Source organism: Lepisosteus oculatus, chromosome 28 (assembly GCF_040954835.1).
Source record: "Lepisosteus oculatus isolate fLepOcu1 chromosome 28, fLepOcu1.hap2, whole genome shotgun sequence".
Classification (NCBI taxonomy): domain Eukaryota; kingdom Metazoa; phylum Chordata; class Actinopteri; order Semionotiformes; family Lepisosteidae; genus Lepisosteus; species Lepisosteus oculatus.
In genome coordinates this window covers 6,805,431-6,825,567 of record NC_090723.1, presented here as the reverse complement: position 1 = coordinate 6,825,567, position 20,137 = coordinate 6,805,431, and the positions used below count along the sequence as shown (strand labels likewise).

The following is a 20,137-nucleotide window of genomic DNA, read 5'->3' as shown; positions in this document are numbered from 1 at the left end:
TAAGCGAAAGGTTTAATTCAGGATCAGTTTAGTGAAGGATCAGTTCAATGATTTATTAAAAAGGTTTAAAGAACAGAATAACATCGCCACAATTCACTACCCTGTACTAGGCTGCTTATTTTATTCGAGCAAACAGAAAATCGTCCAGAACCCTAGCCTGCTCGTTTTTACCCTCGGGTGTTTCTCCAGGGAATGAGCTCGGGCGTTTTCTGTTTATTGGTTTTGTCATACTTTGCGCCGTCATGACTTTACTGTGCTCCTTACTGGTTTACTGTGGTCTTAGGGTAGGGAAAGGGTAAAGTACAATCAGGTCCAGATCAGGAATCTGTGGTTTCAAGGGTGCTTTTCACAAAAACAAGGATAATGCCAAGACGTGCCACTTACCTTTACTTGAATTCCAACCTGCAAAAACATTTTCACTTTCAACTTGTCTTTGACAAATCTACTGACACCCAGTGGGGATTTATTATTAGGACAAAAAGCAATAATTAGTTGTAGTAGTTGTAGTTTCCACTGGAGGAGAACAGTGGTGATTAGGAAGCCATGATAGGTAAAGGCCAGGGAGACATTTGTCCAGGACACTGTAAAGGAAAACAATCACAGCAATGCCTTTTTTTACATGAATACTGAGCTTTATTATAATTTTTCAGAATACTGTACAAAGGAGTAGTAAAAAATAATATCTGCACACTTGAATGCTTTACAAAGTTCTCTGTCTAAAGGACAGCTGAGGGCAGAGATCTCGCCAGAGCCCAGGGCTGGGAGGAGGCTCGCTCCTCCCAGCACCAGAGAGGACCTCCTTCCTTTCCTCCCGCTTCCCTCTCTCGCTGCCCCGCTCGCCGGCGGCGCTGGGAGCCGGGGAAGCCTCCGGACACTCATGGGAGCAGCCAGGGCAGGCCACCGTGGCCGGCCGCTTCGGAGGAGCTCTGCGTCCCCAAAAAACCAGGAACCGTCCCGGCTCTTCTCGTGGGGTCCAACCCAAGGTTTCGCGGAGAATAAACCGCGCGGGTTGGCTCTGGATTGACACCAGGCTGGGGTGAATCTACATCTACATGCTTGACATGTGTCGCGACTCTGGGGAAAGAAAAAGCCCATTTCCCAAAAGTCTTCCAAAGCTGGGTTTCTTTCCCGATTCGGCAAAGACTGCATCAGGTAAAACAGTACCTTTGGAGCCGGGTTCCCCAGTCCCGGTCCTGGTGATCCAGTGTGTCTGCAGGCTTTTTCCGGGCTCATTAAAGCAGCAGTACCTGGAGATCTGGGAGATGCTGTTAAACTGGTGCAATTAAGTCAATAACGAGCTGGCTCAGGTCCCTCTAGCCTAGCTGGACTGACAACCTGAAGATACACCAGCCCACCAGGACCAGGGCTGGGAGACCTTGCGCTCCACGACATTATCTCAGGACAGCTCTGTGCTGCCTCAGCTCGCACACAGCCTGCCCGGCAGTCCAGTGTAGGACTCAGCTGCTGCTTTCTGGGGTGCTCACTGAGGAGACCCCCCCCATCCTACGCCCAAGGTTTCAGCAACTGAGGTGACAAATGCTGTTGAAACCTTTTAAACACGTATAGAAAGAGAGAGCTTTAGACTCCACTTTTGTATCTGTGACACAAACTCAGTTTCTCCCTAAGATATCCATGCTTAATTTGTGTTGGATAAATGAGTCATTTTATTCTAAGTACCACTATACATATATACACACACAGCATGGAACACAGTCGCACTGGGAGTTCCTGTTCTTTCTAGACAGATGTTTGTTATTGTGGAAGGAAATGCCTTTTCATCAGCGAGGTTAAGGCTCATGATATAAACACTGCAATGCTGGGGTGCTCAGGGCACTGTTTCTGTCAGTAAAGGCTAGGAGGAGAGAAAGCAATAAAAAACATTTAAAAAGATTTCACTAAGGTCAAAAAACTGCTTTACACTTTAACATTATCCTCTGTAATTTCTTCTAATAAATCTTTCACCTTTTTAAAAATGTTTGTTTTGCATATTGCCTACTGTAAGTTTTACTTTGTCATGGCCTCTATGTAAAGTATGAACCATATCTTAATTAAAGGTAAAAAGTATAAACGTAAAAAGCAACAAGAGTGGTACTTCGTAATCTGTAACATTGTCTCCTATACCGTTTCTTAAAAGTAGGTTTAAATGATTATTTTCTGCAAAAGCTGACATAACTCTACTGTCATGTAATCAATTGTAAAGAGAGCCGGCCGATGATTAACTTTAATGATGAAGTCATAAACTTTAAGCCAAATGATTAGCACACATAAACTGGGTTTATAATACATAATTTAACAATATGGTGGATTTTTCAGATAACAAACTCTCATGGCTTCCTATTGCTTTTAGGACAGAAAGGACAGAGAGGACTCCCAGAGAGTGGATTGAAAAAGGACAATAGAGCAGGCATGAGAGATTCATTTTGCTAACGAGCCAATTCTCCACTACAATGAGGCCCCAAAAAGACAAAAAATGAAAGTTATTTTATATTATTCAAACTTTTGCTGTGACTTACTGTATATTTATTTCTAATAATGAATTCTCACGCAATGATCAGTTTTGCAACCTTCAATGGAAGGTCTGTGATTATTCGTGTGTGATTCTGTCCCCATGTGTTACAGCTTTAAAAAATACTTTTCATAGCCAACATCACGATTAAGATCGATTGTGATTGTGTGCATTTTCCTTCATGTGAACTGTAACAGGGTGTCTCTTTGGAAAGAAATGTATTGACAAGGGAAAGCTTTAGCATAGCACTAACTGCAAACTAAGTGCTGCAGAGACCTTTGCAGTTTACAGCTCTCAGAAGGGTCATCTCCTTGCCTTCATTTCTCAATTCATCTTCCTCCAAACATGCCAATGGAGACCCAGCCTAGAATATGCTTCTCCGTTCAACACAACACAGGACATTAATGCTGTCACACGTGCCTCATTCATAATTTTCTCGTTCTAAAACACCAGGAAGGATTAAGACACACCCTTGAAAGAAAAATACAAAAACAGGCTATGTTCCACTAGGGATCAGAGTGCCACAATTCACGTAACTTCCTAAAGACAGCTGTGAGTAGAGGTCAGAAGCTCTAGATAGCTCTGTCTCCCTCACCTTCCCCAGGTGAGATGGACAAAACGGAAGTAAGGCATAATACACCCTAAAGAACAGCACTTTCAGGCAAAACAGACATCAGGAAACCAGTGTAAAATACCAAGAGCCTATTCTTCCAATTCCTAAACCCCTTTCTTCCAGTTCCTAAAACGCCTATCACACTGGTGTTTCAGGATACAACATCACCCAGGTCTGTCGCAGCTCATCTGCAGGCCTATAACACAGCAGCCGACTGCAACAAGAAAGAGACTCCCCCCTCCTCCCAGCCTGCAGCTCCAAGTGTCAGAGGACATTCCTGTTCCCTAGCTTGTGCATTTCTACAGCTGAACTAATGGGTTAACAAGTGTGCGGAAACCACTGTACCTCCGGCTTTTGTTTGTCCTGCAAAACTAGCCCATTTTCATAAGAAGAAAACAAACAAAAAAACATTCTTTAGCAATTAAAGAGTTGCTTTCCTAACCCAAGAAAGTCTACATACTTCCAATTTGCATTGGAAGAAACAAAACACACAAGACAAGGTATTGGATGCTGAAAACCAGCAGGTAATGTAACAACTGCAGGCCAGAAGATGGCATTTTCTCTGAGCCCACTGCAGCGAAGAGCATCTCCTTATCATGCAGCATTAGTGGAACTGACTCCTGTAACCCACTGTACCACGGTGGCTGGGACCAGTTTCTTTAACTACACAGAGCTCCCAGGAGTCAGTCTTTTCCAGAAGCCTTGCCAATCAAGTGGCCCGACTGTACCTGACATGCCAGGTGTTTTAAAGCAGGAATCTGTCCTCCTTTCCAGAGGACGGCAACTCACAGGAAATTAAGAGTAACCACATAGAGGACAACAAGCTCTGTAGCTGGGAAAGGAAAAAGCTCAGGAGGGAAATGCTGGGGTGCTCTCAGAACCCCAGCTCCCTGTAGGGTGATACAGCCATTACTGCAGGGCACATTCAGTAACATCTTACTTCAGTGAGGATAAAAAGAACACCGGCATAAGTGCTTTGTAGACACTATGTAAAACAATAAAACAGAATGCCTAAAAAAAAGAGCAACATAAAATTGAACACAAACGTACCAGGATCACTATTACTGAGCTATGTGTCAGCTCTCAAGTCCTTACTGATTTAATCCTCACCTGACTCCTCTCTAGAGTCTGTCTGCTCTTAGCTGTCAGCGGAACTCAAGTCTCGTTACGAACCGCTACAGATAACTGCTACCATGAATAGTCATTTGCATGGATGATTGAAATGGAAAATTCATGTTGTTATATCGTGTTGTGTAACATTGTTTACGAAGGAGCAGGGATGGTGATTTTTAGCCTCCTTAAACGTCAGTTACACCTTACATACACTTCCAGATAATGCCCCCCAGCAAGGCTCATTCCCGAATCTGCACAGGCGCCAGGCCATACAGACAACGTGAGCCTCCACTGTTTTAATTAGTCTTCTGTGATTCCTAAAATGAAACCCTAGAATAGAACAAGGATTAGTAAAAACGAGAACGTCTGCAGTGTCCCTCTGTGTTTCATTTCAGCCAATTGCATTAAACGACCTTGGCTAACAGTGCCCATTATAACTCACAGAAACACATCATGCTGCAAAATCCCAGACAGACTGGGGTACCGAATCCCACACGCAGCGAGAAGCATATTAAGAAGTGACAACTAGGACATGAGCCAATGCTACAGATCCCTGCTGGAGAACTTGAAAAACACAAAGAAACTATCAGGAATCTTAACTCGGCAGATTCTATTTATAGGCAAACCGACTTTTAAAATTTTAAGAAAACTACTCTGGTACTGATTTACGCAATGGGATATGAGAAGTAAACAGCATTCGGAGACAAGGCCAACAGCTGTTGAAATGCTTCTACACCTCCAGTCTTGTCTCCTTTCACCATTAACCAACACTTGCGGCTGGTATCGGCTGTCGCGGGCTTCCTCTGTAGCGCTGCTTAGCTTTGGGAATGGTCCTGGGAACCCAGGATCCAGGACCCTTTAGTCTTCATTCCAGCTGAGCTCTTATTTGATTTCTTAACTGAACTAACAAGTGTGATCGGAATATTTTTTTTCTGCTCAAAAGGCTGCAGATCTGAAGTTACTGAATTTACATGGCTAAGTGGGTAAAACACCACCTCCAGTGTATTTAGGAGCTGAAAACAGAGATCTCATACGTCCTATTGTTTGGTCAAATTAGGGCTCAATTATGCAAATGACAGCTGAACTGGAACGAAAGCCAGTGGGGTCTGGGGTTGGGAACCCCAGGGGTACAGCGTCCTCTCAGAATCTGACAGCTCTCATGATCCAAGCACTACACTGCCCCTCATGCTCCCCTGGTGCCGAGAACATGCACCTTCTTTCTCTTTGACTAGTCACTGAAGTACAATACAACATATTTTCAACTACTAGAAAAATAGATAAAGATCTACTGGAAAGAAAATAACAAAATAAAAACAGAGAATGTTAAACCAAGCAAATGGCTAACTACAGAATGCCCAAGCCTACTACACAGCTGAAACTATTTGTGCAAAGTTAAGATCTAATTTACAAATATAAAAACACACACACAGACTGGACAGCCCTCTTTTCTCCCCTTCCCTTCTTTAAAATAACGTCGTGCTTGTCCCCGCAGGTTTGAAAAGAGAACTTGAACTTCTTCCACGCGAGTACATTCATCCACTTTCAGCCTCACATTTTCCTCCTCTGAGATTCCCAGGGTAGGAAACCGCGCCTGACGTCTGGGCCCGAACGCTTGTTTCTACCGAGTCTCTGAACCCAGACATCTCCGCTGAGGCAGAGCCCAGCGTCCTGCTGCCCCACAACACAGAAGGGCCCATGCATTTGTCTTTGTGGGTTGCCTGCCCTGACCTCTACTTTGTCACACCCAGAACGTGAACCTGCAAGGACCTGGATGGGTCACTTAAGAAACCGGGAATATCCACATTCCGATACTTGGGAATTTTTGGTCCTAACCAGCAAATAGACTTATTCAAATGAAAATAAGGGCTAACCATCAACCATGGGTGAAATATGTACCCTGTACCAGAGCAGGCAAACCTAACTGTTCAGACTACCTGATTACAACGCTTTAGCTCATAGGGCAGGGAGATCTGTGCCTGTCAATTTGTGTTATCGAGACAGGAGCATTGCTTCATAAGTAACAGAAGGGTGGCAAACTAGGAATATTAAACTAGACACACACACGCAGACGAGTACCAGATTTTCACAGAAAACATGCTTCAAATCACTACATAGTGTTCCATAAATTACATTAAAAATAAAAATACACACTTTAAATTAAAAACATGCTTTCTGATACTCAAATAAAGTAAAACTAGCCAGTTATCCCTAAGCTCTATATCCCACTTAGTTTTTTTTTTTTTTAAATACTAGAACTAATGCAGAGGCAGCCTAAGTCATAACTACCCAGACAGCACTAAAGGTGAAACAAACACCGGAATTGCAAAAAGTTGTACCCGAAAAAGTTAATGCAAGCTCGGTGCTTGGCCAGCAAGGCCTTTGCCAGCTTGGATTCAGAACAGGAAACCTTCTGGCAGCCAAAGTCTCCTAACAATTAGTCAAGCCTTCCCGTAGAACATCTCCCATCCTTGGGTTTCTAAAATCCCAGATTCTTTAATCACATTCTCGCATTTTTCCCCCACTCTGCAGTGCCACATACTATTCATATGGGGCATCTAAAGCACTTAAGAACTTTTTTTTTATCCTTCAGAGTCCCGAGCGTGCTGTAAACTTGGCTAGAGACTCCCACCAGCCACTTCAAACACAGCTGGCAAGAGCAGTCACTCTGCGACCCAGGATTCTCAGCTCCTCGCCGGACTGTCAAAGACTTATCTTGAAACGTTCTGCACGTCCACGATAGTGTGTGGACACTTTATGAGTAGACAAAAAATGTGACTCCAGAAGATCTTTCTGTAAGTACGACTTGTGTCCTGTTTTTATTTCCTGCCTGGGGAGTTTTTAATGTGTTTGAGACGTCACGGTTCTTGTCAGTTCCACACATTTCCCATTCAGTCAATTTTTTTGCCAGACCCTCAGAATCCCTCTTTTTCCAGCAAACCCCCATATTCAACAGCGCACTGTCTGGGTGTTCCCCAGTGTGACCCTCTCATCCCCAGCAATTCGTTCAGCCTGAAAAAGCCACATCTAAGCAGCTTTACTGAAAACACGAAAAATAAAATTCCCTGGCAGAAAGAGATAGCCAGATCAGTTTGTTTCCTGAGAGAGGGGCTCTCTTCTGTTGTCTAGGGTGACGACTGAAAGAGTGATGTTGAAAAATCAGAACGCACAAGACTGCAATACTGTCTCCAGTTACCGTGCGTTTAAAGATCACAGAATGCAATGAGAGAGTTATAGTACGATGCAATATCAGGATGCTTACTTTAGGAAAATGGATACTGTATTATTAACTTACTCAGCTGATGTTTTTATCCAAAGCATTTGTGCCAATATGTATAGCTAGGCACTTTTATCAGAGCAATTGAAGTACCTGGTACAGTATAAGAGTACAAGAGAGGCGACCCTGACAAGATTTTAAGTGCCAACCTTCCAGTCTTAAGGCCATAGCCCAAAGCACTACTGCACGCTGCTGCAGTTAAAAGGCATATGTTTCTATAATATGAGAAAACTGTTTCAAACGCAACTATAAATAGCTTCAGAGTGCCGACCTAATGATTCCTTTCCTTGAAATGCACCTCCCTCTTCAAAAATGGCTTGTAACAGAAATCTGGTGATCCAGTTATGCACAGCATGAGGATGCATTTCCAATACAGAGCTATCACATTGAACAGGAAACATGCGGATTAAGACAACCTAGGCTGCGGTCTGATAAAGGCTTTCATTTCAAGACCCGAAACCCAGGGATTCCTTTATCATACAGCTACACGATGAAGCAGCACGACAAATTGTGGTTCCCCGAGTATCTCTCCCTTTCCTCAGTCTTTTCAAGCCTTGCTAATTCCCTTTGACTTTTAACATCAGACTGACAACTCTCTGCTTTGCAGACTTCGCAGCCAAACATTTTGTCCTAGTTGCTCAACAGAGAGCGAGGAGCCAGTTCCTAATAAAATGGTTACATTACATTAGCAGTCGCAACTGAATAAAAAAAAATGAAAATCTACCCAGCATCAGAGATTGTATGCCTGCAGTTTCCATGGTCAACAGGTGACAATGCTCTGGCAATACTTACTAGCAAACACGTACACATTCACACAAACACAGGTAATGAAAAGTGAGCAGACTGAATCCAGCAGAGAGGATGCAGAGAGCACAGAGGGAGGCCCAGAACACTGCAGGGCAGATACTACCCTCTTCTGGCCTTCTTGTAGGGTGCAGGCCTCTGCTTTGATTGTCAATGGGGTTTTCTGGCATAAATTTGCCCACACATTCTGCCATGTGTCATCTCTGAGTGGGCAAGGCAAAACAGGAGCAGACAGAGGGGTTCTGTTTCAACACCTAACTGGTTTGCAAGCCCTTAATGAGACTAGATCTGTGAAATGCTGTCAACCATATCTATGAACACAATATTGCTTAAGAGAATGAAACATAATAAAATGAGAAGGTTTGAGAGGAAACTAAGCTCAGCAGACAAAGTTTAAGGGCTTTTGCACAGCAGGCAACCAGTCACTTGTTTTCTCTGGGTCTTCTGAACTTAGTTTCTCATGGCTGTAGTCCAAAACCCGTTGTAACACTGAGGTGTGAAAAGCTGTGCTGCACTGGATTACCAGTCCTGCAGGTGTCCCTCCTCTGCCAGGGTAGAAGGGGACCACGAGTTTGCGGGGTTCAGCTGAGGGTTGCAAGGACGGGGGTCAGGGTCAGAGTCCTCCAGGGCGTCAGTATTTGTTGATGCCGAAGATCCGGACGCCGTGCAGCTGGGGCAGTTTGGGAATGAGCACAGTCACGAGGGAAACCGTATTTATGATGAAGTGGATCCGGTCATACTTTGTGTAGAAGCTGGTTAGGATGTACCTGGAGAGCAGAGAAATACATTTGTTACGCTAAAGCTATCAAAAAAAGTAAACTTCCAAACAGGGCTATAGTCCGCTCAGAAATGTTCTAGTGAAAGTCTATCACTGGTTCACTCATCTTCCACACATTCACTTTCAGGAAATGCTTTCTCCTTAGAGGGGTCACGATGAGCCAGAGCCCAGCCTGGCAGGACTGAACCCAGGACAGGATACCAGTCCATCACAGGGCACACACACTGACTCACTCTCGCACAGATGGGGAAGACTTAGACACACTAATTAACCTGGATAGCATGCTTCTAGACTGTGGGAGGAAACACAAGCACTTGAAGAAAAATCTAAGGGATAACATACAAAACTCCACATCGAAAGCACACCAGACCAGAATTTAACCCAGGACCCAACAGTACTAATCACTGCTCATCATTACTCTGCAATAACTGAATAGTGTGACTAACAGCAGTACTTAAACTACTTAAATCACTATACAAAAACACCACCATAGTGTACTAACGAAGTAAAGACACATTCTTCAAATAATAATTCACACTAAACCACTGTCAGTCTGACTGTCCTAGAGGTTTCTAACACAGGCTGCTTAGACAGCCACAGACAGGCACCTCAGAGCCACCAGGAGCTATTTCAGGAGTGGAAGAAATGCTACTTTCATCTGCTGAGAGGAATAATTAGCTGTTCCAAAGCACATTTTTGCTGTCATTTTTGCTGTCATGAGGGTGAGAGTGAAAGCTCCAAATCTGTCCTTCTGAAAAGCTGCATCTTTTTCCACAGTAAGAGAGCACAAACGTGCTGAGCACATCAAAACCTGAAAAGACCTTGTGACTCCGTGCAGGTGTGTGCACTCACAGGATGATGGGTGTGATGGTTAAGAACTTTCGAGAGGCGGTGAACTGCACTCCATAGTCCATCTGCTCCCAGTGTGTGAGGAGACGGGCCTTGCCCTGATCTGGGGTCTCGAAGGGTGTCCCTTTGACCGTGTGCAGGAAAATGTACATACACTGCGCAGAGAGAATAAAACAGATCAGCACACACACACAGCACCCACAGAGACAGAACAGGACTGACTGGCTCGCGCACGGAACGGCCCACACAACCTGCCTGCTGCTGCAGATGGCTACAAACAGAAAAACAACGACACACACAAAATGTCACATAAGCACTGCATAAATAAAATAAAAAGTTCCTTCTCACCCTGAACTTAAAATCATCTGATAAGCTTAAAATGAATTCAATCTCATCTTTAAGGAACAAACTGAGTAAAACAAGGCAACAGATTTCCCTGCATGTTTTATTATTGAGCCCACTGAACCTCCTGGTTAGAAACAGAATAAGAAAGAAATGAGGCAAATGTCTTTTGCATTTTATATGGATAAAAAATATCTCCTTTTATAAAATTCCTTTTATAAAATTCTTAACGGAAATGTCAAAGGAGGCTTGAACACCACACGACCTCCCTCGCTCTCGCTGTGTCCCAGGGCCTGTGCAGTGGCTGGGGGGAGTGGCGTGTGTGTGTGTGTGTGTGAGGGTGGGCTGGGGGGAGTGGTGTGTGTGTGTGTGTGTGTGTGAGTGTGGGCTGGGGGGAGTGGTGTGTGTGTGTGTGAGGGTGGGCTGGGGGGAGTGGTGTGTGTGTGTGTGTGTGAGGGTGAGCTGGGGGGAGTGGCGTGTGTGTGTGTGTGTGTGTGAGGGTGGGCTGGGGGGAGTGGCGTGTGTGTGTGTGTGAGGGTGGGCTGGGGGGAGTGGCGTGTGTGTGTGTGTGAGGGTGGGCTGGGGGGAGTGGCGTGTGTGTGTGTGTGAGGGTGGGCTGGGGGGAGTGGCGTGTGTGTGTGTGTGTGTGAGGGTGGGCTGGGGGGAGTGGTGTGTGTGTGTGTGAGGGTGGGCTGGGGGGAGTGGTGTGTGTGTGTGTGAGGGTGGGCTGGGGGGAGTGGCGTGTGTGTGTGTGTGAGGGTGGGCTGGGGGGAGTGGTGTGTGTGTGTGTGTGAGGGTGGGCTGGGGGGAGTGGCGTGTGTGTGTGTGTGAGGGTGGGCTGGGGGGAGTGGCGTGTGTGTGTGTGTGAGGGAGGGCTGGGGGGAATGGCGTGTGTGTGTGTGTGTGAGGGTGGGCTGGGGGGAGTGGCGTGTGTGTGTGTGTGTGAGGGTGGGCTGGGGGGAGTGGTGTGTGTGTGTGTGTGTGTGTGTGAGGGTGGGCTGGGGGGAGTGGTGTGTGTGTGTGTGTGAGGGTGGGCTGGGGGGAGTGGCGTGTGTGTGTGTGTGAGGGTGGGCTGGGGGGAGTGGCGTGTGTGTGTGTGTGAGGGAGGGCTGGGGGGAGTGGCGTGTGTGTGTGTGTGAGGGTGGGCTGGGGGGAGTGGCGTGTGTGTGTGTGTGAGGGTGGGCTGGGGGGAGTGGTGTGTGTGTGTGTGTGTGTGTGAGGGTGGGCTGGGGGGAGTGGTGTGTGTGTGTGTGTGTGAGGGTGGGCTGGGGGGAGTGGTGTGTTTGTGTGTGTGTGTGAGGGTGGGCTGGGGGGAGTGGTGTGTGTGTGTGAGGGAGGGCTGGGGGGAGTGGCGTGTGTGTGTGTGTGTGAGGGTGGGCTGGGGGGAGTGGTGTGTGTGTGTGTGTGAGGGTGGGCTGGGGGGAGTGGCGTGTGTGTGTGTGTGTGTGTGAGGGTGGGCTGGGGGGAGTGGTGTGTGTGTGTGTGTGTGTGAGGGTGGGCTGGGGGGAGTGGTGTGTGTGTGTGAGGGAGGGCTGGGGGGAGTGGCGTGTGTGTGTGTGTGTGAGGGTGGGCTGGGGGGAGTGGTGTGTGTGTGTGTGTGAGGGTGGGCTGGGGGGAGTGGCGTGTGTGTGTGTGTGTGAGGGTGGGCTGGGGGGAGTGGTGTGTGTGTGTGTGTGTGTGAGGGTGGGCTGGGGGGAGTGGCGTGTGTGTGTGTGTGAGGGTGGGCTGGGGGGAGTGGCGTGTGTGTGTGTGTGTGAGGGTGGGCTGGGGGGAGTGGCGTGTGTGTGTGTGTGTGAGGGTGGGCTGGGGGGAGTGGCGTGTGTGTGTGTGTGAGGGTGGGCTGGGGGGAGTGGCGTGTGTGTGTGTGTGTGAGGGTGGGCTGGGGGGAGTGGCGTGTGTGTGTGTGTGAGGGTGGGCTGGGGGGAGTGGCGTGTGTGTGTGTGAGGGAAGGCTGGGGGGAGTGGTGTGTGTGTGTGTGTGAGGGTGGGCTGGGGGGAGTGGTGTGTGTGTGTGTGAGGGTGGGCTGGGGGGAGTGGTGTGTGTGTGTGTGTGAGGGTGGGCTGGGGGGAGTGGCGTGTGTGTGTGTGTGTGTGTGTGAGGGTGGGCTGGGGGGAGTGGTGTGTGTGTGTGTGTGAGGGTGGGCTGGGGGGAGTGGCGTGTGTGTGTGTGTGTGTGTGAGGGTGGGCTGGAGGGAGTGGTGTGTGTGTGTGTGAGGGAAGGCTGGGGGGAGTGGTGTGTGTGTGTGTGTGAGGGTGGGCTGGGGGGAGTGGTGTGTGTGTGTGTGAGGGTGGGCTGGGGGGAGTGGTGTGTGTGCGTGTGTGTGTGTGAGGGTGGGCTGGGGGGAGTGGTGTGTGTGTGTGTGAGGGTGGGCTGGGGGGAGTGGTGTGTGTGTGTGTGTGAGGGTGGGCTGGGGGGAGTGGTGTGTGTGCGTGTGTGTGTGTGAGGGTGAGCTGGGGGGAGTGGTGTGTGTGTGTGTGTGTGAGGGTGAGCTGGGGGGAGTGGTGTGTGTGTGTGTGTGTGTGAGGGTGGGCTGGGGGGAGTGGTGTGTGTGTGTGTGAGGGTGGGCTGGGGGGAGTGGTGTGTGTGTGTGTGTGTGAGGGTGAGCTGGGGGGAGTGGTGTGTGTGTGTGAGGGTGGGCTGGGGGGAGTGGTGTGTGTGTGTGTGTGAGGGAGGGCTGGGGGAGTGGTGTGTGTGTGTGTGTGAGGGTGGGCTGGGGGGAGTGGTGTGTGTGTGTGTGAGGGTGGGCTGGGGGGAGTGGTGTGTGTGTGTGTGTGAGGGTGGGTTGGGGGGAGTGGCGTGTGTGTGTGTGTGTGTGTGTGGGTGGGCTGGGGGGAGTGGCGTGTGTGTGTGTGTGTGTGTGTGAGGGAGGGCTGGGGGGAGTGGCGTGTGTGTGTGTGTGTGTGTGAGGGAGGGCTGGGGGAGAGTCCTGGGGGCTGGGGGGCAGTGGCTGTCACGTTCATCCTCTCACCATGTTGTGGATGAGGTTGGTGAGGGTCCAGACCACAGGCACGCTGACGAAAGGGATGCTCAGCAGGATGACGTGCAGCAGCCCGATTCCCAAGACGTAGGACAGCCAGATCCCCCGGCTGTTCATCACCCGCGTGTTGGGGTTCACCTCGCTGTGCGCCGTTCCCACGTTCATCCTCCTGCCGCCTCCACAACCCCACGACCCCTGCAAACAACACCGACAGACACCTGGGGAGTGACTCAAGAGCGCCCCCTCCAGTGCCCACAATGGAATAAGACATCCTACAGCCCAGGCCTGCTACTCAGGTAGCTCTGCTGTTTCTTGGAAATATTTCTCCAGCATAAACAGTAGGATCTCCACCTGTAAAAATGGACGTTGCCTCCTAAAAAATTAAAAGCCTAAAGCATAATGCAATAAATGCAAGTAAGACAAGTTTTGTACCTATAAAAGCACATGGTTATGCATCAGTCATTTTGATTAAATCTGAGGCTTGCATGATGAATGTTTCAAGGCCATGTTACACAAAAAAAAAACTTGAGGATAAATATATTTTTTAAATACAATTTTAAATTAAAAATATTGAGTTCATTGTACAGAGGTGCAGAGGTTAACTCTGCTGCCTCATAGCACTGGAGCCCTGGATTCAATTCCAGACTAGGGTGCTCTCTGTGTGGAGTTTTTGAGTGTTGTCCCTGTGTTCATGTGGGTTTCCTCCAGGAGCTCCAGTTTGCTCCCACAGTTCAAAGACAAGCTGGTAGGTTAACTGGCTTCTGGGAAAATGCAGTGGGCTGGCATTCTGTCCAAGAGATACCCTGCTTTGCACCAGTTGCTTGCTGGGATAGGCCCCAGCTCCCCTGTGCCTCTGAACTGGAAGAAGTGGTAAGAAGATAGATAGATAGATGGATAATATTTAGTATATTACTGTTATCATAAACAGAAAATTGCTGTGTCTTGCAGAGAACACATATCTCTGCTACTAATCTAAGCCTTACACAGATAATTAAAAGCTTTTCTTTATAAATGGGTAGAACATATTTCAGAATAAGCAAATCTCATAAACAGACCAACAGAGCATGCTTTTTTTCTAAATGTTTGCAAAGCTACATGGGGTACTAACAGTTAAACGTGATCAATGGGTTTAATCAATGATTGTTTTGCTTCTGTTCCTTTCCGATCGTCTTGTCTGCTCACTAGAAAGACATCAGCAAAATGCACCCAGATCAGGAACTGAGCCGCGTCCCTGTGTAACACAAAAGTTCAGCAATAAACATAAAATAGAAAGAGGCCTACAGAAGACCCAGCATGTGCATTTTCCTTCATCTGTGTTAACCAGAACGAGGTCTTCATCCTTGTTTTATTGATGGCACTGGACACAATGTATTGCAGTCAGGAGGAATGGTGTACTCTAGTGTAGTGTTTGGACCCGACCGGCCTTGGATTGGATACTGCATGTTATTGACACTCTGCCCAGCTGTGATACACTGATAACTGTATCTGTCACCCAGAAGCGATTACTGTTCTCACAGTTAGTGTTGCTATCTAAGTGGGGAGCAAAATGTTTCACATTCAATTTTAAAAAGAAATTGCAATACACGTTTTATGTAGAATAAAGGAATAAAGACATATGCCGCATTTGCTGAATTGAGGAATAAAGACATTTGCAATATAAAAGATGAACGATCATTTCAGATCGCCACACAGCTGAGACCCTGGGAGGATTACTCTCTGTTTTAAAATGGTGTCACAAGAGTTTACAACTAATCCATAGAAACCTGACCCCTTTTTAAAGATTGCAATTTTATCCAGCAAGATTTTGTTTTCTGTTCATTCTGTGTTTTCTTAATGAAAGAACCGAGACTGTGTCACTGTCCTGGTTCTGGCGTTACTGCTGACTTCCTGTCAGTTTCATTTTGTCTGATTCCAGAATGTGACTCCCTCCTCTGCGATAAACGGTTCTTAAACTAAGATTGCGAAGAGCTATCTGTGCTATTAAATTCTGCACTATTCTGTGTAATCTGTGCTATTAAATGCTCAAATGAACCCCCCACCCCCAACACACACACACAGTGTGATGCTACATTCAGCAATTAAAAGAAACGACTCGCGTCGACAGAGCCCTTCAAAACATCGGTCCTGAAAGACGTGACTTGTTGAGTGAGCCATGTGAAAACATCTCCGTCTTCTCCGGGAGAGTCGTCATCGTGTTCAAGTCACAGTACCCCGGGGTCAGGAAAGGGGCTCGGTTTAAACACCACACTGGACAGCGTCACCTCTCCAGAGCCTGCTGTCAGAGCACAGCCCGAGGCAGACGCGTCACGGTGATGAAGACCCCAATAACAGGTGTACCATACTCCTGCCACTGAGACCAGGACACAGGTCGTGGGGAGCGACACGGATCACCCGTGGGGAGGACTCGCCTACTCGAGCTGCTGCTTTCTGAATGTCTGCAGCCCCAGCGCGCCGGTGCCGAAACTTCCCCCCACAAACTTAACCGGCCGTCTACGTTACAGACACTGTGTACATATTGTGACCACAGCTGGGGTACAGCCTGAGACCCCTGACCTCCCCTCTGGCGTCACCAACACGCTCCCCGTGAGAGAAAACGACAACAACGGCCGGTCGCCGCCAGCCGTGACCTAATGGAGATGACCGTACAGACAAGAGCTACATCACCGTGCACGGTATTATTTTTGAACAGGACTTGACAATAATATACATAAGGCACAGTCTAACGGTAACTCACGGGGGAGAGCTGAGGCAGTCGGCGAAGCTTTCGGGTTTCTTGAGCGTCACAGACAGCAACCGATGCACTTTAGAGGAAGCAGCACCGTTTTTAGTCTGAATTCGATATTATCCCAATCTTGTTATATAATTCCAAATCTCTCCTTCTCCTCCGTCGTGTTTGTGCCGTTGTGTGTTCGTCTTTCTGTCCCGACTACTTCTGCCCCTCCGGTCCTTGTGCACAGTGTTTAGGTATTTATTTCGACCACTTTGTGCTGAAAAAAAAAATCTGCGTGGAAAATGTAGCACAATTTTGCCCCCCGTCACTTTTTTATTTCCTCGGCGAACAGCTGGTGACAGCTCAGCTGAAGCTCGTCGTTTAACGTCACCATTTTCAGCGCACCTAGCGTTCGTGACGTCACAAGAGGAGGACCGCTGCCCTTTGGGATTGTGGGAAATGTAGTCATTAGTTACTAAGTGTTGCTTGCTCATCTAGAGGACGGCTTTTCTCAAATGACTTGCATTTTAGAAATATTTACTGATCTGTAAAAAACATATATACTACCACAGTTACATAATGTAACTAAGAGTTGCAGTGTTCTGGATCAGAAATGGGGACTTAAATGCTCCAAATAAAGGGATTACATTTAAGGAAAGCATGCATAAACATTTAGACATTTTTATCAACAGTACGGAGAAGCAAAGAAAATCACTTTTAATGACTGGTGTGGTAACTATTAGTGTGTTAAATGTAGGGTGGTAAAGAATCTTAGAACCTAAGTTATTATATGGCCTCCTTAAGATGCTCAGCTGTATATAATATGGCGAGCCAGTATGAAAGATGTAAAATATTATTTTTGTTTTAATTTAACCTTAATTAAGATTAAAAGCCACTGTTTCAAAATGAGATACCAATTCAAGAGCACCATGTGGGGCATGTGATAAAATCATTTAGGTTGGAGTTATCAGGCTGATAAACGCCTGAGCTCTGCAGAAACTCTTTAAGAGCATATCGAACTGTCAGAAAACCAATATATCCACACAACAGTGCACAATAATGACACCCTTAACTGGAAGAGCTGTTACACTTTCATATTATTAGAGAATACCCAAAGATAAACAGTCTGGTCACAAATATTTCAACACCTCCCGTGTGTAGCACCCACTGAAGAAGACAGATGTCAAATCCGTGGCAGACGAAGTTTAACGGAGGCACTCTGGATCATTTCTCTATCATCTACAGACCGGTCTCGGGGCAACATTTAAAGACCATGGAGACAGAAAGTACCACACAACAAAAAAAAATGACATTTTACAATCATCATCAAACGGCTATAGAGAAATGCCAACCGATTTGGGGGAGAACACATCGGTGTCCACTTCTTGAGTGACAGCGGTCTGAATCGTTACTCAAACCTGCCGCCCGAAGTCTTGCTTCTCCTCTCTTGTCACCCTTGAAAACAAATAACTCGACAAGTCCAGTCTCTCGAGTCTCCCCATGTCTCCTGCCCTGTGAGGCTCACTGTGCTAGAAGCCAGGGACCCCCTACTGATTAAAACCCACGAGCTGTAAATCACTTCCACTGGTTTATTTGTGCTGCAGAATCTGTCAGTAGATCTTTCCCTCTTGGAAGTCAGTGACATTATCGCTCTCTGCATGAACGTCTCCATCTGTCATTGTCCCTCCCATACCATGCCTTCAGAAAGTATTCAGACCCCTCCACCTTTTCACACTTTGTGGTGGTGTACACTTATTTCAAAATGTAAATGTAAATGGGAGATTTCTGTTTTTAATTTTTAATAAATTATTAATAAATAAAAACAGGTTTTCACTTTGTCATTATGGTGAATTACGTGTCGATTGATGGTAAAAAATAATCAATTCAGTCCATTTTGAAATGAGTCTACAACACAAGAAAGTGTGGAAAAAGTGGAGGAGGCTCAATACTTTCTGAAGGCACTGTATATCTTAAAGCATTTTAAAAATGCAAAGCACACGAATAATAATGTAATCGCCTTACTTAAGGGGCAGCCATATTCATAAAAATATTATTGATTAATTGCATTCACTGCGCTGTACATGTTTTTCATCCCAAAGGATAACACTGAAGTTTACATCCTTGCCAAATTTCCTATTGGCCCTTACCAATCATGGCTTCCTAATAATCCCCATCTATGAACTGGCTTCGCCACTCTGCTCTCCTCCCCACTGAGAGCTGGTGTGGGGTGAGCATACTGGTGCATCATCCAGGAGGGGCTGCACACTGGTGGTGGTGGAGGGGAGTCCCCATTACCTGTAAAGCGCTTTGAGTGGAGTGTCCAGAAAAGCGCTATATAAGTGTAAGCAATTATTATTATTAAATACAGGAGAGGGCCCTCTTCACCCCAGCACGGAGGTGCAACTCCCACCAGGGTCCCATCAGCCATTCTGCTCCTGCAGCCCCACTACGTGGCATAGCAGGGGGAGGAGTGAGAAACTGCTTCACCAATGAAATAAAGCAGGAACTTTATGTACCTATAGGTCAGACTGTATAAGATCCAAGGCCAGAGTCAGGGGTGATGATGATGTCGATAATAATGGAAGAAAAACGATTTTACAACCTTCTGTATATGAGGGTCAAAAGTCAAGCTGGGATCTATTATCACCCCTAATTCCTTTAGTTTTGATTGAACTGCAAGCACACGGCCACCCACAGAGGGTTGTAATACGTAAAAACACCTGTAATACGTATGCAGTTCAGCACCTTGCACAAAAAGAAGTAGACACAAACACAGCAGTGGCTGGCACTGGCTGTCTTGCAGGGACTTGTACAAATCAGCCTTCTGCACAATAGCAGAAATGCTGCGAGGAAAACCAGTTCTGCTGTGCTAGTATTAGTAATAAATACTATACACCTGGCCTTCCATGATGCAGACTCAACAGGAATGTCTGTTTCACAGTTATAACCATCTGATTCCTCTCTCTCTAGTCCTTTGGAAAAACCCAACCAAGCTGTCCCTCCCTGTGAGCTTCCTGAGCAACTCCACCTGTATGACAACTCCAACCTGTCTCTGAGCAGCGTGAGCTCCAGCCGATTCAATCCCCCAATTTCCTCACCTTCTGTCCAGAGCCGAACGGACCAGGCGTCTCACAGATCCCCAGGAGCCTCACGCGTCCCGTTTCCCCCTCAAAAAGGAAAATACAGGCATACCTGTCAGGGATGAACAAAACAAGCAAGGCCAAGACTTTTTTTTTCCCAAAAAAGAGAACACATTTGATTAAGCATGTCACGATGATTTCCACCAGTAGTACATTGTCTAGCATATTGTAACAATGAATCGTTTCCCTCATTTTTAATAGGAGAAGCAATAAAGGGTGTTTGAACTTTTAACAGTGAATGCAGCAACATTTTCATTGCTATTTGTATTGCAGTGTTAGACGACATAATTGAGAAGGATTCTTAATATTGACTTCAGAATTTTTTTTTAAAGGTTACAAAAAACACACAAGAAAGAATACAAATGAGAGGAGACCATTGGGCCCACGTAGTATATTTGGTAGTCAGTAATTGATCCAAGGATCTTCTTGAAAAAGCAGGGTTTTGGGCTTCTATAACCTGGCTGGGTAGCTTGTTCCAGACCCCACAAGACATCCTCCCTGTTCTTGATTTTAAATGCACTTTCAAATAGTTTCCTCTTGTATCCTGTATGTTTGGGTTTTAGTCCACTGGGCTGACTCTGTCCAAGCCTTGAAAACAACTAATTAGCCTGACAAAATAATACGACTGGTGTCAGTTTGATTTTTGTCTACTGCATTACCACATTTAGCCAGCAGGTGTCAGGAGCGTCACAGTTTTCACTTCTAACGTGCGGTGCCCCTGCTTAATCGGCACGAGTCTTGAAGACGTTTATACGAATGCAATTATTATTAATTCTAAACATAGTAATTTCTATCAGTTTAGAATTCAAAATAATAAAATGTCCTGCTCAGCAGAGCAGTTTTTATATTCCAGTAAAGGCTGTTATAAAATAAAAAATAATAATTCCAAGTTTCTGCATTTTCTTCAGTAGACAAATAGGGAGGTTTGAGTTAAAACATGGTTAGTTTTTTTTGTTTCTCTCTTGACTTGTCAGGGCGACAAGTGACTGTATGAGGACCCAGAAGCACTCATGTTGACAAAACTATGATTA

The 20,137-nt window shown here is 46.5% G+C and overlaps 1 protein-coding gene and 2 long non-coding RNA genes across 4 annotated transcripts in view; 1 reads left to right on the top strand and 2 right to left on the bottom strand.

Moving 5' to 3' along the window:
• Positions 1-610: 610 nt before the first annotated feature.
• On the bottom strand, positions 611-16,374 carry ormdl3 (ORMDL sphingolipid biosynthesis regulator 3). 2 transcript variants are annotated; one of them, XM_069185854.1, is made up of 5 exons: positions 15,991-16,374; positions 14,365-14,487; positions 13,248-13,451; positions 9,941-10,092; positions 611-9,077 (listed from the first exon to the last, which is right to left on the bottom strand). In XM_069185854.1, the coding sequence occupies exons 3-5, from the start codon at positions 13,419-13,421 to the stop codon at positions 8,942-8,944; spliced, it is 462 nt and encodes a 153-aa protein (XP_069041955.1). In that variant the 5' UTR covers positions 13,422-13,451; positions 14,365-14,487; positions 15,991-16,374; the 3' UTR covers positions 611-8,941. The 2 variants fall into 2 exon arrangements, with proteins under 2 accessions (XP_069041955.1, XP_006638294.1); XM_006638231.3 differs by lacking the exon at positions 14,365-14,487 and having other exon boundaries at positions 15,991-16,373.
• Positions 15,501-19,338, top strand: LOC107079291 (uncharacterized). The gene is made up of 2 exons (XR_001480241.2): positions 15,501-15,928; positions 18,937-19,338. It is a non-coding gene; the product is annotated as an uncharacterized lncRNA (long non-coding RNA).
• Positions 19,064-20,137, bottom strand: part of LOC138225516 (uncharacterized) — a 32,176-nt gene continuing 31,102 nt past the window's right edge. The window contains exon 3 of the long non-coding RNA XR_011183954.1: positions 19,064-19,133. This is a non-coding gene — a long non-coding RNA (uncharacterized lncRNA). The remainder of the gene's footprint in view (positions 19,134-20,137) is intronic.

Coding starts and splice junctions, on each gene's coding strand:
- ormdl3 (XM_069185854.1), bottom strand. CDS start 13,421: ATGAACGTGGGAACGGCGCACAGCGAGGTGAACCCCAACACGCGGGTG. Junction 10,093..13,247: donor CCAACCTCATCCACAACATG/GTGAGAGGATGA, acceptor CTCTCTGCGCAG/TGTATGTACATTTTCCTGCA. Junction 9,078..9,940: donor ACCATCACACCCATCATCCT/GTGAGTGCACAC, acceptor TCTGCTCTCCAG/GTACATCCTAACCAGCTTCT.